Source organism: Nycticebus coucang, chromosome 5 (genome assembly GCF_027406575.1).
Source record: "Nycticebus coucang isolate mNycCou1 chromosome 5, mNycCou1.pri, whole genome shotgun sequence".
Taxonomy (NCBI): Eukaryota; Metazoa; Chordata; class Mammalia; order Primates; family Lorisidae; genus Nycticebus; species Nycticebus coucang.
In genome coordinates, this window is record NC_069784.1 from 93,976,074 (window position 1) to 93,995,622 (window position 19,549).

The 19,549-nt window shown below is 37.9% G+C and overlaps 1 protein-coding gene across 1 annotated transcript; it reads right to left on the minus strand.

Moving 5' to 3' along the window:
• Window positions 1–8,852: 8,852 nt before the first annotated feature.
• FAM162B (family with sequence similarity 162 member B) lies at window positions 8,853–18,940 on the minus strand. The gene is made up of 4 exons (XM_053591756.1): window positions 18,542–18,940; window positions 18,288–18,399; window positions 14,874–14,982; window positions 8,853–10,041 (listed from the first exon to the last, which is right to left on the minus strand). Exons 1-4 carry the CDS (start codon window positions 18,672–18,674, stop codon window positions 9,943–9,945), a joined length of 453 nt encoding a protein of 150 aa, XP_053447731.1. The 5' UTR covers window positions 18,675–18,940; the 3' UTR covers window positions 8,853–9,942.
• Between the last annotated feature and the right edge of the window lie 609 nt (window positions 18,941–19,549).

Here is a 19,549-nt window from a genome sequence, read left to right on the forward strand (position 1 = left end):
AAATACATTACTGGGACCTGATCAAGCTAAAAAGCTTCTGCACAGCCAAGAACATACACAGTAAGTAAAGCAAGCAGACATCTCTCAGAATGGGAGAATATATTTGCAGGTTATGTCTCCAACAAAGGTTTAATAACCAGAATCCACAGAGAACTCAAACGTATTAGCAAGAAAAGAGCAAGTGATCCCATCTCAGGCTGGGCAAGGGACTTGAATCAACTTCTCTGAAGAAGACAGGCGCACAGCCTACTGACATATGAAAAAATGCTTATCATCCTTAATCATCAGAGAAATACAAATCAAAACTATTTTGAGATATCATCTAACTCCAGTAAGATTGGCCCATATCACAAAATCCCCAAACCATTGATGTTGGCTTGGATATGGAGAAAAGGGAACACTTCTGGTGGGAATGCAAACAATTCGTTCCTTTTGGAAAGATATTTGGAGAACACTTAGAGTTCTAAAAATAGACCTGCCATTCGGTCCAACAATTCCTCTACTGGGTATATATCCAGAAGACCAAAAATCACAGTATAACAAAGATATATGTACCAGAATGTGTATTGCAGCCCAAATCATAATTGCTAGATCATGGAAGAAGCCCAAGTGCCCATTGACCCATGAATAGATTAACATATTGTGGTATATGTACACCATAGAATATTATGCAGCCTTAAAGAAAGATGGAGACTTTACCTCTTTCATGTTTACATGGATGGAGCTGGAACATATTCTTCCTAGCAAAGTATGTCAAGAATGGAAGAAAAAGTATCCAATGTACTCAGCCCTACTATGAAACTAATTTATAGCTTTCATATCAAAGCTATAACACAATTGTAACCTAAGAATATGGGGAAAGGGAGGTGAGGGGATGGGGGAGGCTGGGTGGAGGGAGGGTAATTTGTTGGCAGCACACTTACAGTGCATCTTACAAGGGTACATGTGAAACTTACTAAATGTAGAATATAAATGTCTTAACACAATAACTAAGAAAATGCCAGGAAGACTTTATAACCAGTGTGATGCAAATATGTCAAATTGTATATAAAACCAGTGTTTGGTTCCCCACAATTGTATTAATGTACACAACTAGGATTTAATAAAATAAGTAAATAAATAAAAGAATAAAACCTTTAAAAAATAATAATTTATCAAAAGCAAACACCCATGTTTTGGGTAGAAAATTGAGTAGACATTTCCAGAACCCCAGAAGTGACACTTAGGGCCCCTTTCAATTACTGCCTCCTCATGCTTGTTTAAAGAAAAACTATCCTGACTTTTATGGAAATCATGTTTGCTTTCCACGTATGCACAAATTCCCTAAATATTACTACTTTATCTTTTTTTTAAAAGTGAGTATGAATGGAATCACACAATGTGTATTCTTTGTGTATATGGTTTCTTTTGCTTCATATTAGTTCATAAGCTTTATCCATGTTATTATTTGTGGGTATAATTTTTCATGTTCATTTCTTCATGACACTTCATTGTAGAAATAGAACCCAGTTTATTTATCCATTCTATTGTCGGTGGACTTTTTATTGCTTCCAGCTTGAGGTTCTTATAAACAATGCTATGATGAAAAAAAAAATGCCCTTTGTTCATGACACACCCTTTTGTAGGCCTAAATGAAAATAAACATTAAGTAACAAAATGTTACCTTATAATGTTAAAGGTGAGGAAAAAGCTGTATTCTATGCATAAGTATTAATGTTCTTAGAAAGGCAACTTATTGGAATGAGAATTAATTTCTTTCAAAATTTAGAAGTTATTCTACTGTCTGGCTTCCAGTATTGCTCTATTGTAACATGACCAATTTAATTCCCTTTTAGGTAATATTCTTTTTTCTATGGCAGCCTTTGAGATGATCTCTTCCTCTTGTTTTCTGTGGTTTTTATACAGTGTGTCTAGGTTTGGTTTCTTTTTATATCCTATTTGGAATTAATTTTGTTTTTGAATCTGAACTTATGCATTTTTCATTCTAGAAAGTTATCTTTTAAAATTTTGACTGACCTTGTTCTCCCTCAGAAACTTCTACAACTTAAATTAGGAGATGTTTGACAATTCTATCCTTCAAGTATTACCTTGTTATTAAATTTTCCATATTTTTATCTTTATACCCATGTTGAGTAATTTCTCAGAACCATTTTCTAATCTTCCAGTTTATTATTTCTCTCTTCAATAGTATTTAATGTTTTAATAATTTGCTTAATTTCTAATTTTAGTTATAATAGCTTCCATTTTCAAGTTTTATTTGATTTTAATCTGCTTTGTTTTTAATCTGCCTATTTTAATATTCTTTACATCTTTGATTCCATTATTTATTTCTTTAACAATGTTAAACACAACGTTATATTCTATATTAGATTCTTTGAATATTTTTCACTTTGGTGAATTTGAGTCTGTTATCTATTGTTTCCACCAAGCCTTATAGAAGCTTGCTTCCTTTTGTATTTTAGGACTTTTGTGTGTATATTTATATTTTTTGGAAATTTCCTTATGGTGGTTCTATGAAACCTGGGTTTAAAGTACTTTCTTCTGAACATCTTTCTCTTTTTTCAGTTTTTTTACAGTGCTTTTTGTTAGGCCAGTGTTAGGCTCACACCTGTAATCCTAGCACTCTGGGAAGCCAAGGCCAGTGGATTGCTTGAGCTCAGGAGTTTGAGACCAGCCTGAGCAAGAGTGAGACTTACTACTAAAAATGAAAAACTACTACTAATACTAAAAATGAAAAACTGAGGCAAGAAGATTGCTTGAACCCAAGAGTTTGAGATTGCTGTGAGCCATGATGGCATTCTACCAACCGCGACAAAGTGAGGCTCTGTCTCAAAAAACAAGACAAAACAAAACAAAAAAAGACTGTTTGTTAAAAAAAAAAGAATTGTCAGAGTTTCCCACAGTAGAGGTTTTACTAATTATTTTTATATCATATAGTGTTAATATATTCCTGAATTTATTTTAAACCACAAATCAGGTTTATAACCTTTCAAGTTTTTAAAACTTCTTTAAAATGCTCCATGTGTGATGACGTGTACTTTGATTTGGAGATATATACAGTTACATTTGTGAAATCATCCTAGAAAAGGTGCTACATACTTCTTTGCTGAATATCACTGTGGTCACCTTCAAAGTACTCCCCTTGGGAAGCTATGCACTGATGCCAGCGCCTAGACCACCCTTCAAAGCAATTTTTGAAATCTTTTTATGGAATGGCCATCACAGCTGTCATATTACCCTTAATGTCCTGAATGTCATCAAGATGTCTGCCTTTCAATATTTCTTTTATATTCAGGTAAAGAAAAAAGTCATTGGGGACCGGTTTAGGTGAGTAGGGAGGATATTCCAATACAGTTATTGGTTTACTTTGTAAAAACTCCCTCACAGATAGTGTCATGTGAGCTGGGTGCATTGTTGTGATGCAAAAGCCATGAGTTGTTGGCCAAGATTTCCAGCTAAGATTTTCCTGTTTCTCTATTAATGTTTACTTGGTCTGGTATGTTTCTCACAGTCAGCCAAAGATTTTGATGCACAATTTTTGCAATGTTTTCAGCAGTTCTGCTTGTTACTGGCCACCCTGACCTCTTTTCATCAGTGATGTCTTCTTCATGGCATTATCCCCATAAACCAGTGCTAACCTGTCCTTGATTTCACTTCTACTCTGCTAAGTTTAACAAGAAATTTAAAGTTCATTTGTTGCTGTAATTCAAGTGCTGACATTCTCACAATGACATGCAAAAACATGCAACAATAATGAATGCCACTCAGCAAGACACTTTCACACTCATCACAAGCAGAGCTGTGAGACACAGATATACCAAGGTTATGAAACCTTACCGAGTTGTCTCTGCAGCGATGCCAATGCAAGTGCATGGTGGCAAGTTATGAACTCAATCGTCACACCTCATAATATCTGATTGTCTCTTTTTGAGTTAGCAGTCATTCTTATCTCCTATATACACTGTTTCTTTCTTTTATATAGACTGATTGCAAAATAGTGAGTCTATCAGTCATTCTATAAAGGGATACTTCCCTTCATCACCTATTTGATTATATTTGACATAGTTGATAAAGGAAAAGCATGATAACAGCTTCATTTTTTTCCCTTAACATTTAAAAAATTATAGCTGGGTGTCATGGCTGGTGCCTGTAGTCCCAACTACTTGGGAGGCTGAGGCAAGAGAATCACTTAAGCCAAGAGTTGGAGGTTGCTGTGAGCTGTGACACTACGGCACTCTACTTGAGGGTGACATAGTGAGACTCTGTCTCAAAAAAAAAAAAAAAATTATATAATTCACTAGCCTTCCCCAATGGTGACCCAATTTCTTATTTCTTTTTGTTTTATTATTTTGAACTCACAGGTTTAAACATACATGAAGAGGTTTAGCCTGTTGCAGTTACTATTCTTATTGATGTTCTCAGTTTTGGCTGGTGGAACTATTGTCATATTGATTCTAAAGGCCTTTGGTTGTAGCCCCAAAGCTTGAGCGTTATTTTCTATATGGCCAGATGTTCCAGGATCATCTTGTGTATTTCCTGTACCAGAACTGGAAACAGCCAATTCACCCAGGAGCCCTGTTTTCTTTTAATGTAAAATAGTATTTAAGAAAAGATCTGGATGCTAGAACTATGTAATACTGCTATGCTGGCCATTTGCTTTCAGTGGGCAGAACTAGGGAAATGTATATTTTAACTACTTATTTGCTGTATCATGTTACATATATTTATATATGATTATCTTAATACCAATATTATCATATATATGATATAATTATTACCGAATATATGATTGTTATCTTAACACCAATATTATCCTTTATAATACATGTATGTATTAGTCACCATCCTCCAGAGAGAAAGATCCAGTAGGAAATAGGTAGATAGATACAAACGTAGATAGAGAGGATTTCTTCAGAGAATTGGTGCATGCACTTACAGAGACTGAGAAGTCACATGCTAGGCTATAGGTAAGCTGGAGAACTAGGAAGGATGGTAGCATGGCTCAGTCCATGTTTGAAGGCCTGAGAACCCAGGGAGCTGATAGTGCAAGCCCTAGAGTCCAAAGCTGGAGAACCTGGCATCCTGATGTCCAACGGCAGAAGAAGCTGGGTTTCTCAGCTCCAGGAGGGATAGTTATTCACCTTTTCTTTGCTTTTTTGTTCTATGTAGGGCCTCAGCCAATTGTAGGGTTCCCATCCACATTGAAGGCAGGTCTTTGCTAACTGTCCACTGATTCAAATGTCAGTCAGACATTTGAACATCCTGGAAACATCCTCACACATATACCCAGAAATAATGTTTTACCAGCTATCGGCATATCCCTAATCCAGCCAAGTGACACTTAAAATTAACCATCACAAGATGCTAACCCAAAACAGTTTTGAGGGGTGAGGGAGGAGGCTTCTTTTTAAATATCAGGTATATCTCACTAGAGATATTTTAAAATCTCAAATATTTACTCTCCATGTGGCTATACCACTGCATGGATACACAGGTTTATTTGATTTTGCTTTTGATTTTTTAAAAGTTGACTACTTTTTCAATTTATTTCAAAATTATACAAAGTATTTACATTTTTCTAAAGTCAAAGGGTAAAACAAATATATTCATAAAAGTTTAGCTTTTATCACTGTCCCATTTCTTCCTTTCTCCTATAAATAACATTTTTTGTTTTCCTTCCATTTCTTTTAGTACGATAATAAATACATTTACAGACTTTCTCCCTTTATTGAATAAACAATAGCTTACTATATATGCTTTTCTCCAGTGTGCATTTTGTCATTTATTAAGTTATTAAGTATGAAGTGTCCAATTTCCTTAAGTACTAAGTTTGACAGTTTTTATCTCTGGCATTTCACTTTGACACCTTTTTTAAATTGTGAAGGTACATCCTCATTCTTTCAAATGCATGTTTTGACTTACGATTATCTTTCAAAAATTTTTAGAGCAATTTTTGTGAAACCATCGATAAGTAAAAAATTTGTGTTGTTTTTGACTCAGAGTTCCATTATGGAACCAACGCATTGCAGACAGCTTGAGATGTCAACCACATGTTTGGTTTGTTTTTTTTTTGTTTTTGTTTTTGTTTTGTAGAGACAAGAGTCTCACTTTATGGCCCTCGGTAGAGTGCCGTGGCGTCACATGGCTCACAGCAACCTCCAACTCCTGGGCTTAGGCGATTCTCCTGCCTCAGCCTCCCAAGTAGCTGGGACTACAAGTGCCCGCTACAACGCCTGGCTATTTCAACCACATGTTTGGGAAGGATGTAGCTAACAAATGCACAGTCCATCAATGATTTGAGAAGTTTCCTTCTGGTGATTTTAATCTTGAAAATGAGCACAGTGGATGGCCTGAAATGAAGGTGGATAGTGATGAGCTGAAAGCTACAGTGGAAGTGAATCCATCTCAACCTAGGTATGAATTAGCAACTAGGTTTGACGTTATTATTCCAACAATATTGCATCACTTAACACAAATCAGCAAGGTAAAGAACTGAATAGATGGATTCTGCATGAATTAAATAAGCATCAGAAGAACAATTATCCAAAGCTTGCTTTTCTTTCCTATGATGACATAAGGGTCAACCATTTCTACACTGCATTGTTACATGTGATGAAAAATGGATTCTTTTTGTCAGAAGTGCTCAGCACAATGGTTGGATAAAGAGGAAGTGCCAAAACACAGTCCAAAAGTGAATATTCATCAAAAAAAGTGAATAGTGTCTGTTTGGTGGTCTAGTGCCCCCGTTATCCACTACAGTGTCATGAAGCCTGGTCAGTCAGCCATTAGTTACAGCAGATGTCTACTGCAGCCAGTTGGACAACATGATGAGGATGCCTGCGATTAAGCTGCTGAGACTGGTCAATAGAGACAGGCAGGATGGCACTCAACCACATGTCACACAACATCACTGCTCAAACTATACAGGCTGGATACTCATCATCCATCGTATTTACCAGACCTTGCACCACTTGACTACCACTTTTTCCAGACTCTGGGGCACTTCTTGCAAGGAAAAATATTCAATTCTCTACAAGTTGTGGAAAATACCTTTTATGATTTCATCCCTTCTAGCTCTCTAGGCTTCTTTGCTGCTAGTATACACAAGCTGCCATTAAGATGGCAAAACTGTGTTGACAGATTAGGTGCATACTTTGATTAATTGTACTGCTTCTTGTTTGAGAGAGAATAAACTTAAGGCCATGGCTTAAGCTCAGTGGCTCACATCTGTAATCCTAGCACTCTGGGAGGCCTAGGCGCGTGGAATGCCTGAGCTCAGGAGTTGGAGACCAGCCTGAGCAAGAACAAGACCCTGTTTCTAAAACTAGCCAGGCAGTTGTGGTAGGTGCCTGTAGTCCCAGCTACTTGGGAGGCTGAAGCAAAAGGATCACCTTAGCCCAACAGTTTGAGGTTGCTGTGAGCTATGGTGCCATGGCACTCTACCAAGGGTGACAAAGTGAGGCTCTGTCTCAAAAAACAAAAAGAGAGATAATAAACTTAACTTTTAATTAGAAATTGGACCTTTCATATTTAATGACCTAATAACTATATTCTGTAGTTCCTTCCATAGTAGGATAAAAAGCTCTTCCTTATGCTATTATGCAAAAAAGAAAAAAGTGTACTTGACACCCATTGTGAATCTTACTCATGCTTTGCTCTGTGGTACAAAACCCTTCTGGATGACAAAGGGATAATTTAAGAATGGATAGCTCCAGAGGAGTTACAGGAGGGCAAAATGATGGGAGCTGCTGTGCAAAATACTAACAAAGCCAGTGCCAAAGTGGATGGCATGAACATAGAAAGTAGAGTGATAGTTGCCAGAGGCCAGGAAGGGTAGTGGGGAGGGAGGAGGGATGAGGAGAAGTTGATGAGTACAGCTTCTCTCCATGGGTACAATTATATGCTTTGAAGAAGAAATAAGACCTGGTATTAGATGAATAGGGTGATTACAGTTTGCAGTCATCTATTCTCTATTTCAAAATGGAAGAGAATAATTCCAATGTGTCTAGCATAAAGGCTAATGTTCAGGTGATGGATATCCCAGGTATACTGATTTGATATTTGCAAATTATATGTATGTGTTAAATTATTACATGTACCCTGAAACTATGTTCCTCTATTATGCTTCAGTTTGAAAAAATAAAAAATGAAGCAGTCAGTGCTTTGGTTCATTCAGAGCACAGACTCATAAAAATGCTTCATGCCTTTTCTATCTTAGAATTAGAATTCAAAAGTGAGATTATTGCCACAGGAATGTGTCTTAACTCTCAAAGTGTGTTTTCACTCTCAAATCAAAGTAAGCCTTTTTCTAACCGAAAGTACAGTCATGCACCATATAACAATGTTTCAATCAAGAATGAACCACGTAGAGGACAGTGGTCCCACAACATTGTAATGGGGCATACGCAGAAACCTGATACACGGCTCTTGATATTGGCCTTCTAGATCAAGAGAAATGACTGATATTTAGTAATGGTGCTGGGACATTTGGTTTTCCATATGAAAAAAAATACATATGCATAAATAAAAATATATAGACCATTTAGGTTTGTGAAATACATTTTAGGATATTTGCACAATGACAAAATTGCCTAATGATGCATTTTTCAGAAGGTGTCCCCATCATTAAGTGATGCATGACTGTGTAAGTCACATTTGGCTCATTAGTTTGACAATAAAGACAGGCTTTGTCCTTAAAATTATGAGGCAGACATCACCCCAAAATTAATGAGCTAATCTTGTGGCTTCAAGGTTATAAAAATATACATAAACGTGTGCAATATACAATATATCAGAAATTATGTCTTTTCAACTACATTTATTGCTAAAAAAGTAACAGATTCCAAATTAAAGACATGTGAGTAAAAGATACATAACTTTAAAAGAACATTGGCATGTACCATTTTTTTCTCTAATGTTTTTGTCTTAATAATTACTTTTTTTATGACAGAGTTTCACTATGTCACCCTTGGTAGAGTGTCGTGGCATCACAGCTCACGGCAACCTCAAACTCTTGGGCTGAAGCAATTTTCTTACCTCAGCCTACCAAGTAGGTGGGTGCCCGCCACAATGCCCAGGTATATTTTTGTTGCAGTTGTCATTGTTGTTTAGCAGGCCCAGGCTGGGTTTGAACCTGCCAGCCTCCGTGTATGTGGCTGGTGCCCTAACCACAGAGCTACAGGTGCCAAGCCTTAATAATTACTTTTAAAATTACTGTTTTTGTACTTTATCATTTTAGTAACATATTTTGGAATTAATAGTCCTTGGTTTGTGAGACTTTTAAAAGCTACTTCACCTACTTGTGAACTATGAAAAGAAAGTATCCATTTGGTTGAAAATCAGTTTCGATTTTAGAGAACACTTAATGATTTAGTTCAATCTCACTTTGATGTAAAAAGTGCATGTCTTGGCCAAAAATGGACCGAATGTTCAGATAAATCGTGGCATATTCATAAAACAGAATACTAATCAGCAATAAACTCATGCTACACACAATTTATGGATGAACCTTATACCTATGTTAAGTATCCACACACACACACAAGTGCATAGTGTATAAATTCCATTTATATAAAGCTCAGAAACAGGAACAACGAATGTAGGATTATAAAACTCAGAACAGTGATTACCTTTGGGGAGTAACGATTAAGCAAGGGCAGGAAAGAAGTTCTGAGGTGCTATAGTTCTACGTCTTGACTTGGGCATTAGTAACAAAATTATGTTCACTATGTAAAAATCTTATCAAGCTGAACACACACTCTTGTGCACTTAAATGTTCGGTATACTTTAATAAAATTTAAGTAAAAATATAAAAGATCTTGTGCTTTTTGTTACCAAAATAAAATTGTGGTGATTATTTTGTCAAATATCCTATTTTTCCTATCTTTTATTGCTGCTGATGACAGGGATGGCATTCAGATGACCACTTTGCCGTGGAGACTATCACTTAGCCTTAGCCTGTGCAGCTAATGCAGCTTCTTCACGCCATTTAGCTTTTTTTGCCAGGTTCCAACTTGTTAAGGATTCATGTCGTTCTGCAGCCTGAAAACAAAGAAAAAAGAGAGAGAGAGAGAAAGACACACAAAAAAGCTTGTGACTTTCTGGAAAAAATTGTGTTTTAGATAAACATACAAGGGGGAAACTTTGTGGATGGGAAAGCAGAAAGTAGCTTAAAACATCCGTCACAAATAGTATCCAAGAAAAATGGTCCTTTGGTTCGGAAAAAAAAAAGTACTTGTAGATTTCCAACCAGCAGGACAGCTGATGTCAGAAATTTCCCCCAATCCTCTTTTGGCACATACAGACATGTTGGTTGGATAAAATACTACAAAACATTTCTAGATGTTTTTGTACTTCATTTAACATTTCTAAATACTTCAAAATACTTAAGCCCAAAATCAAGAAAGAAATCCTCGGGTATCAGAAACAGAAGGAACTCAAGGCAAGTATTGGTGGGGAATGGAAGAGCCAGGATGGAAGGAATTTATTTCGGTCGGGGGCATTTGGGAAAAATACTGGTCTTCGCAGCTGTGGGCTGGGACTTTAGTCCCCACACAGAGGTGAGTCCAGGACATGGATGTTGGACATGACACTGAAAACTAAAGGAAATGACTAAAACTCTTCTCATCAGCCCAAGGAACTGGCAAGGAAACTAAGCATCACCTGGGAGAAAAACTGCCTGTGAAAATAACAGCACTATAACTAAGAGCTAAGAACTCGAGATAGAAAGTATATCTGAGGAAATAATCCAAACTCAGCACAGAGAGAAAGTACAAAAAATATCTCTATTTTTTGGGCCGTGCTAACAAAATATGTTCACTATAATTGAACTAATTGGCTAAGAAACATGCAGAACAGAATTTTAAGTTCTGAAATACATTTGTAATAGGAAGAAAGAACAGACTGGGTGTAGAGGCCATATTTGAAGTTATGACGGCTTAGACTTTTTCAGAAGTCTAAGTGACTTAGGAAATGAGGAAAGCTATAGGTCCTCAGACTGCAAAGTACACAAAGCCCATAGTAAAATAAAATAATATTTAATAGATACTGGTGAATAACTAATATGCATCTCACACTTAATATATCCCAAATAGACAACTATTTGGGATAGTCTTTCCCAAATAGTCTTTCCCCAGCCTTACACATCTCAAAAAATGGCAGCATTATATAGTTCAGATATGGAAGTGAACTTAGGATAGCTCCCCGGTATGCCTGTATTCATTTTCACCACTGCTAAACAGATGGCTAAGAATGGTTCCCTTTTTTGCCAGAAAATGATACTGGCATTTTATAAACTTAAAACAAAGTCTCCTAACTGTTTATGTGAGTCTCAAATACATTTTGTACAAAATATAAAGCTACAATATGTTCTAATTATTTTGCAAGAACAAATAGCTGTTGAACATGAGGGATGTCAAGTCAAGAATTACTGGACAAACTTTAATCAAAGCTTTTACATAACTAGTAGATAAAAGTTATAATAGAACTAGGATTTAGAAATCCCAGGTAACAATGTGTTTTTTCTACTAGATCTACATATCAATATATGGCATATCTTTCAGTTATCATAACATTATGACCAACTATAAAGTCACAAATTTTTGACAATAATAAAGTATTCCAATAATATTATGTGAAAATATTCTTATTTTAATTTTTTTGTGAGGACAAAAAAGTCTATTTTTACACATATTAATGAAATTTTAGGGAAAGTGTTTTTGTATCATTTGCAAACAAAACACAATTTATTGAAAATTATTTTAAATGAGAGGGAGAGATCAAATGTGTGTTGATAGTTCAACAAAGATGGAAACCATGAATATCATTGGTGACCTGATAAGAGCAATTTGGTGAAGGTGTTGAAGCAAAAAAAAGACTGAATGAGAGGGGGAAATTATAGACAGCGTGTATAGATTGGACTACTGGAAAGATATGTCATAGAGCAACGACAAAGTAGCTAGGGCAAGAGAAGTTTCGATTTTGTTTTTTTGACAGTATCATTTCTTAACTAACTTAGGTTTCTCCCCTCATCTATAAAGCTGCTATTTTCATATATTAAATCATCATGTAATGGTGTGATTTAAATTCAGTTCTATTAAGTTCTATTTACATGCCAATAATGCAGTTTCAATTTTCGTTGTTGTTTTAATATCTTTTAGAACAAATCTTTCCTTAATACTGTATATTTTTAGAATTTTCTTGTGTATCTTATTTACTTTCCTATATGAATTTTAGTTTGCCTATTTCCAAAACAAATCCTGTTGCTATTACAATCATGCCAACTTTTTAGATTTAGAGAAGATTGCCCTCATTAAGATGTTAGGTCTTCGGGCTGTGCCTGTGGCTCAGTGAGTAGGGCGCCGGCCCCATATACCGAGGGTGGTGGGTTCAAACCCAGCTCCGGCCAAACTGCAACAAAAAAATAGCCGGGCGTTGTGGCGGGTGCCTGTAGTCCCAGCTGCTCGGGAGGCTGAGGCAAGAGAATCACATAAGCCCAAGAGCTGGAAGTTGCTGTGAGCCGTGTGATGCCACGGCACTCTACTGAGGGCAGTAAAGTGAGACTCTAGTCTCTACAAAAAAAAAAAAAAAAAGATGTTATGAAAATTTGGGGGTCAAGTCTTCTCTTGTCGCCACCTAGTAATGCTTAGAAGTTGCCTTCATATGTATTATATACTGCACAATTTTAAAGTTTATGCTTAAGTTCTTTTATTGTTGTTGCCATTTTATGTAGGATCTTCTATTTTTTTCCCCCCACTGGCTGTTGAATAAGCAGAAGAAGAGTGAAAATTTTTAAGTTTAATGACCGTCTTGCTTTAAAATCTCCACTGAGTCCGCAGTGTGTTTAAAATAAAACCCAAATGACTTTCAGTGACCAATAAGGTCCTGATACTAGAGACTAGACTCTCACTGTTGCATACCATCTTTTCTGTGTTCATCACGCTCCATCTAGACTAGCTCTTTTTTGTTTTTTAACACATTTTTCTCGTCTATAGGCTTTGTTAATATTTTCTTCTTCCCTCGGTCTTGCCATGGCTAGCTTATTCTCATCGTCCTTAGAGAAGGACTCCCTGAGCTCCACACGTAAAATACCCTCCCCTAGGGTCTTACTATTTTGTCATACTGTTCATTTCCTTCACCACACTAAGAATTCCTAATCATCTTTTTAGTTTATTTGTTTACTTGATCACTCTGCATTTTTCCCACTAGAAAATACCTGTTCTATTTTTTTTTTTTTTTTTTTGCCACTGTATAATACTGCATACTGCACTGTATCAACTGCATAATACCTGGGATGTTGCAGGGGCTAAAAAATATTTAGGACACACTAATGATTGAAAATCAGTGTGTCTGCTGTCATACTTTTGGAAAAGAGGAAACTATAACATAACTGGTACCCTGTCCAGAACTCAATTCTCAGTTGCTATTTTAGCCAAAGGTATTTGTGTTACCTTCACCCAGAAAAATTCTAGCCATTGATTATTCACAAAAGAATTGTGTTTGAAACATAGGATTTTCCTTTGCAAGGAAAAAGGACTCTCCTACAATTCAAATTGTATGTGCTGAAAATAAAATAAGGATATCAGATATGTCTAATATTCCCATTTGCTGATAAAATAGATATATTGAGCGTAATTGGCCTTACCTCATTTCGGGACATGTAATTCAGTTTGAAAGCATTGTTTTAATGTACTATTGTAAATAAACCATTACAGGACTATTCCGAGTAAACATGTTATCTAATGTTTGTCTTTTTTACTGTAGAAGAGGCAATATAAAATAGTCCTGAGAAACTAGAGAATCATCAATTTGGCAGGCTGTCATTTATGTGGGGTTGGTTAAAAACAGAGATGATCAAATTTATTTACATGTTTGAGTATTCACCCCAGTATATATTTTTAAGAAATTCCTATTTGATGAGAACAACTTTAAAGCATAGGTTCTTTCCCAAGATGATAGCAATGACTAGACATTCATAAAATATTGATCAGCTTTAGGTCCTAGACGCTGTGTGAAGTTATTGGGCTCAAATACACTCAAGCGCCTGAGGAACAAAGGACAGAATCATAGACTTGGGCAAAATGGTAATAGGCTAAACATGCCCAGAGAGTCAGAGCAAACTATTCTGTGTTATATGGATGCACTTGGAACTGCAGTGTTCATAACAAAGGAAGTTATAATCTGGCTCTAATAGGTTCAGTGCAGGTGCCACAGTGAAGGACACTGATAAACTGGAGTGTGTCCAGAGGAGAGCTCTCAGATAGAGGGAAGTTGTTAGAGACTGAGAAATTAAGACCAAAGCAGTGAAGACTCATAGGGAAGACCAATATTTGTGGGGCTGATCTTTCTAAAAAAGTTACCGGCAGATAGAAGTATTTTGGGAGGCAGAAAATAAAATTATACAGAATATTCAGCTCTTAATTTTTTTCTAGAGGTATTAAACAGAAACTATACATTTGAAATAGCAAGAAAAGGATTTATATACAAGACTCAGATAACCTAGATGGTCTTGGACATTACTTCCAACTCTGCTATTTTATAATTCCATGCAATAGCTAGTTGGGTTCATAATTTAAGTCTGGATAATTTTCATACAACAAAGTTCTCCTTCTTATACATATTTTAACCAGGTTGTAATTATTTGCTTTTTTTTTATAAGTGGAAACAAGTTTTTGTCCTTCTTAGTCATATATTTATTTGGTTGACTCAAATTTCCACGAACATATTTGTTTCTGGTATGATATATACGAGTGGTTTTGGGGTGTCATAGACAAAATTGTTCTTATGTTAAAGAACAATAATCTATGAATTGAGAATAAAGTTCATAACATTTCTGAAAATTCACAAGTCTTCCTTTGTTGTAAAGAGTTACTCACCCTTTTGGCTGATGCTATCACTGCAAAGCAGGCAATAATTGTGAGTCCAATCATTATGTAACAAGCTTTCACTCGAGCTTTGTTTCTTGCGGCATCTATCATTTCTGGCCTAAACCAAGATGTGTATTTTGTTAATTATATTAAGGTACTATGGTTTTCTTACAGGCACAATAGACAATTTGCTATGTAGATATTCCAAAAAATTCCCCCAATATGAACTACAAATATGAAAGACTTCCCAACGTTAGCCTATTATCTTACCAATTACAAATTATTTATTCAGATATTAAACTAATGTTAGCCACTATGACACTACGGTACACTGTATTTAGTTTCTAATTGCTCAAAATATAAATGCTAGAGATAGTGACCTGACATTCCATTATTTTTGTTCATTAATAGGGATACAAGTAACAGTTAAAGGAAATGTATGTCTATGAATTGTATTCATTCAGCCTCTGTGTTAAGTAGGCTTTGTTTTCCATTTTTAATACATTGTTCTTTTTTAAAACTCATTTACATTAGTTTTTTCCCTGGCTTTCCAATCTGTTCTTGTCCCTTCCCATCATATCCTGAAAAGAAACAATTCTATAGTTTGTGGGAATGAATGTTAGAGAAAGTTTGTTTCCTTCATTGCTTTTCAGGAAGTTCTCAAAATAAGTTGTCAAAATTACAATGGTTTATCAAAGAAAAAGGCACCTTCATTTTCTTATTATTATTCTGAAATTTGATATGTTTATTTAAGTACCAGGTAATCTTACTAATAAAGTTATATGCATGTTTTCCAAGATTTAACAATAGTGTTAGAAAAGGAATCATGCTTGTCGGGCTTTTATATTGACATATGTAGTTTATAAATCTGCATAATTAAAGCACTTAATTCTTGAGAATATATTCATTGTCATTCTTTCCTATCTAATGTTAAGTTTAAATAGAGCACAATCACATTTAAAAAATTCCGGAAAGACAAGTTACAATTTCTCTTAAAAATGAAAAACTTTTTAAAAAATTTTGTTCTATTAGTTGAAAGACCACAGAAAAACAATATCTGGACTGTTTCCCTTAAACTGAGGCAGAACAATCCCAAGTTTTAACATGCCAGGAGCAAACATGTTCAGTTAGTGATGCTGGACACAGGCAGACATTATTAAATTATGTTAGTTGCTAACTATTGGTCCAGATGAAACCTAAAAGTTCTAAGCCTTTTTACTCATCCATTTGGCTTTGATCTGTCATATCAAATTAGTTTAGCACCGAAAGAACAAGAAAAAAGTATAGTTGTTAAGTATAATTAGTGTATGGTACAAAAATTATAGGTCACTTGTTTAGTGTACGTGCATTAAGAACATAAAAAGTGAAAGGCATTTACACAATAAGTCTAACACTTAACCTAATAGAAATATCCCTTCTAAATTATAGCAATACTTTAAAAAAAGATTATAAAATGAAAAATATTCAAATACTTTTATGTTTCCAACCCGAAACCACAATGCTTTTTATAGGCACTTTGTTCATAGTTAAATGCTTCTGTTTATCACACATCTTTTAACTGGGATCCTAGGGAAATTAGATTATTTCTGTAAAATGGGTTTCGGCACACATACATCTATGTTAATTTAAAATTGACCACTGGGCATAGGTTCTCTTGACAAACATTAATTTACAGTAATGCTGGATCTTTATGTTATTGATTACTCTGTTATGTAACGAGAAATCAAAGTTCAGACAAATGGAGGGTGGTATTTTATTTTTTGTTTCATTTAGGTTCTTTTTATGTCTTCATTTGGCATTTCAATTATTACATTCTCAAGTATCAATTAAAATTTCATAATCAGACCATGTGATGATACAGGCTTTTCCATGGCTAATTTCTGCTTTGAGCTGAATCTGTAGTTTGGAGTTCATAGGTCCCAAGGAAAATGAATTAGAAAATATTCAGTTGCAGTTGAATAAGTGCTGAAAACAGATTTCAAAGGCCATGCTATTTCAGATTTCACATCTATGCCTCAGTAAGTAACTTGATCCAAGAAAGCAAGGAGAATATTTTAGAATTCATTACTGAGTGTACATTTCCCACTACCCGTCGAGCCCTTCCCCCGCCAGTTTTTTGAAATGCTTTTAGCTGCTGTAAACTAAAATGAAGAAAACTGCAGACAATGTGTGATGAACAAGATACAGATCGAGTGTCCCTTATCTGTCCCTACAGATAAGGGATTCATCAACATTGTACGTACAAATATAATATACGCAATCTCTGAAAACTTTCAAGGTTATGATTTTAGTCTTCCTTAAAAAAAATAGTTTTAAAATAGTAGATTTATCCTGTTTCTGTTGCGTTTTCTTTTCTTTTCTTTTTTTTTTGAGTTTCACTTTGTTGCCCTTGGGTGAGTGCTGTAGCGTCTTAGCTCACAGCAACCTCAAACTCCTGGACTCAAGCGATCCTCCCGCCTCAGCCTCCGGGGTAGCTGGGATTAGAGGCGCCGCGACACACCTATTTTTTAGAGATAGGGTCTTGCTCCTGCCCAGGCTGGTCTTGAACCCGTGAGCTCAGGCAATCCACCCACCTCGGCCTCCCAGAAAGCTAGGATTACAGGCGTGAGCCACCACACCCGGCCCTTCTGTCACTCTTTTTACTCATTCCCTTGTAAAAGTCATGCAAACTGCATAAACTGAAACTGCAGAAAAGAGCTTTTTGCAGATTACATTTGCTATCTACCTACTGATTTACTTTACGGTTACATACCCTTGAGGTGAAGTTGTTAGCTTGAGGTTTATCATGTACTATTCAGCGAACCTCTGTCTTGGTGGGTTTCGCAGGCTGCAGAGGGCGGCTAGGCTGACTCGCCTGCGCGTCCCCACCCAGCTGACCCGCTGCCTAGAAGGAGGCAGACCCTTGTCCACTCGGCGCCCGCCTCCCCAGAAGAGAAGGCGGCTTGTGGCTTCTTCCCGAGACCCTCCAGCCGCCCCGTGAGCCCTCACCCGAGAACTCGTTCCTTGGATAGAGTCGCCTCCGGCCAGAGCTCCTCTCCCCTTCTGGTGGCCCAGCCAGCACCAAGTGACGCGAGGACAGCGCTTCTGTTTAGCCTAAGGGACTTAATGCCTTGCCCACCTGCTTGGGAGCTTGCTGCAGGCAGGGCATGTGGGCGATGGTGGAAGTGCCCGCTGAATTTCTCCATTTTCACTCAACTTCTGAAATCACCCTGTGAGCTTGGTTGCCCACTGTCCAGTCAAGGAACTTGACATTGAGCTGCACTAGGGAGTGCAGGCGAGTTCCTTGAGTGGTGAGTGTTCCTGCGAACCGCGCAGCGCTGCAGCGCCATAGCTCCGGGCCGCGCCGCGGCGAGGCGGTAGTAGAACCCGGCATCCCTGTCGACTGCGCCCCACTCTCCCCTGCGCGGCACCCGCCACACTTACGGGACCAGAGGCGGAATCTCCTCCATCGACTTGAAACGCCCGGTCCACAGCAGGATTTTCTTGTCGAACTGCGAAGGCCTGTGCTGGGCGGGGACCCTGGCAACCTTCCCTGCTGCGTAAGCAACAGAGAGGCACGGAGGAACAGACAGACTCAGAGCACAGCGCGTGGACACACGAGACTCCTGGCCGCGTCCCTTCGCTGCCCTTCTGCAGCTCCCTCCCTCCAGGCCATTCCCGCTCCAGCCCCTGCTCACCTTGACCTTGGGGCCCACAACCTCCGGGGACTTCGCCGCTGGAGTAGCAGGGAAGACCCCAGGGCGGGAAAGGTTTACAGCGGCTGACGCGTCCCCGGCCGAGGCGCAGGAGCCTCCCCGCTGCCCAGAGCATGCTGCGCGCGTTCCGCCGCACCCGCAGGCGGAGCCGGGGAGCGTTCTCCGCGCCCACCCTCCTTCCCCCGGGAGCCCTGGGCCAGCGGGAGTCCCAGGCGCTCGCTCTCTCACTCCAGTCCCGCCCACTGCTGGTGCGGGGAGTGGGCGCAGCAACCAGGTCAAAGCCCTAGAGGATGCTTCCCCCGGGAGCCGCAGGTCACTGTTTGAAAACTCGCAGGGCGCGCAGGCTCACCATCTCCAGAGACCCGCGCAGCTCGTGTTAAAAGTGTGTCTTTGTATTGTGTAAAAAAGTAATGAGTTTCCTTCAAGCTTTCAGACTTTGGTTCCGCCTTTGTTGCCTGGGAGAATAAATCTAAACCCTCTCCTCAAGGAAGAGACCATAGTCCTTCAAAAGCAGGAAACTTCAAATATTTAACAAGTATTTTCTGCCCACATCTATGATATATATTTTTTGAAGTTAGCTCTTCGCCCTACGCCTACTTCCATAGTTTTTTGCTTTTTCTTTGAGACAGCGTCTCTGTTGCCCAGGGTGGAGTGCCTTGGCGTCAATCTACCTCAGAGCAACCTCAAACTCCTGAGTTCAAGAGATCCTCCTGACTCAGCCTCCCCAGTAGCTGGGACTACATGTGCCCGCCACAACATCCGCGGCTAATTTTCTGTTTTTAGAAGAGATAGGATCGCTCTTGCTCAGGCTGATCTGGGATGCCTGAGCTAAAGCCATCCTCCTGCCTCAGCCTCCCAGAGTGCTAGGATTAGGGGGATGAGCCACTGCTCCTGGCAGCTCTATACTTTTTTCTAGGCAGAACAACCTCAGTTCTTGCAACAGTTTTTTTCTACCTTTCCATTAGTAAGCCCAGGTTCTCTCCAAACTCC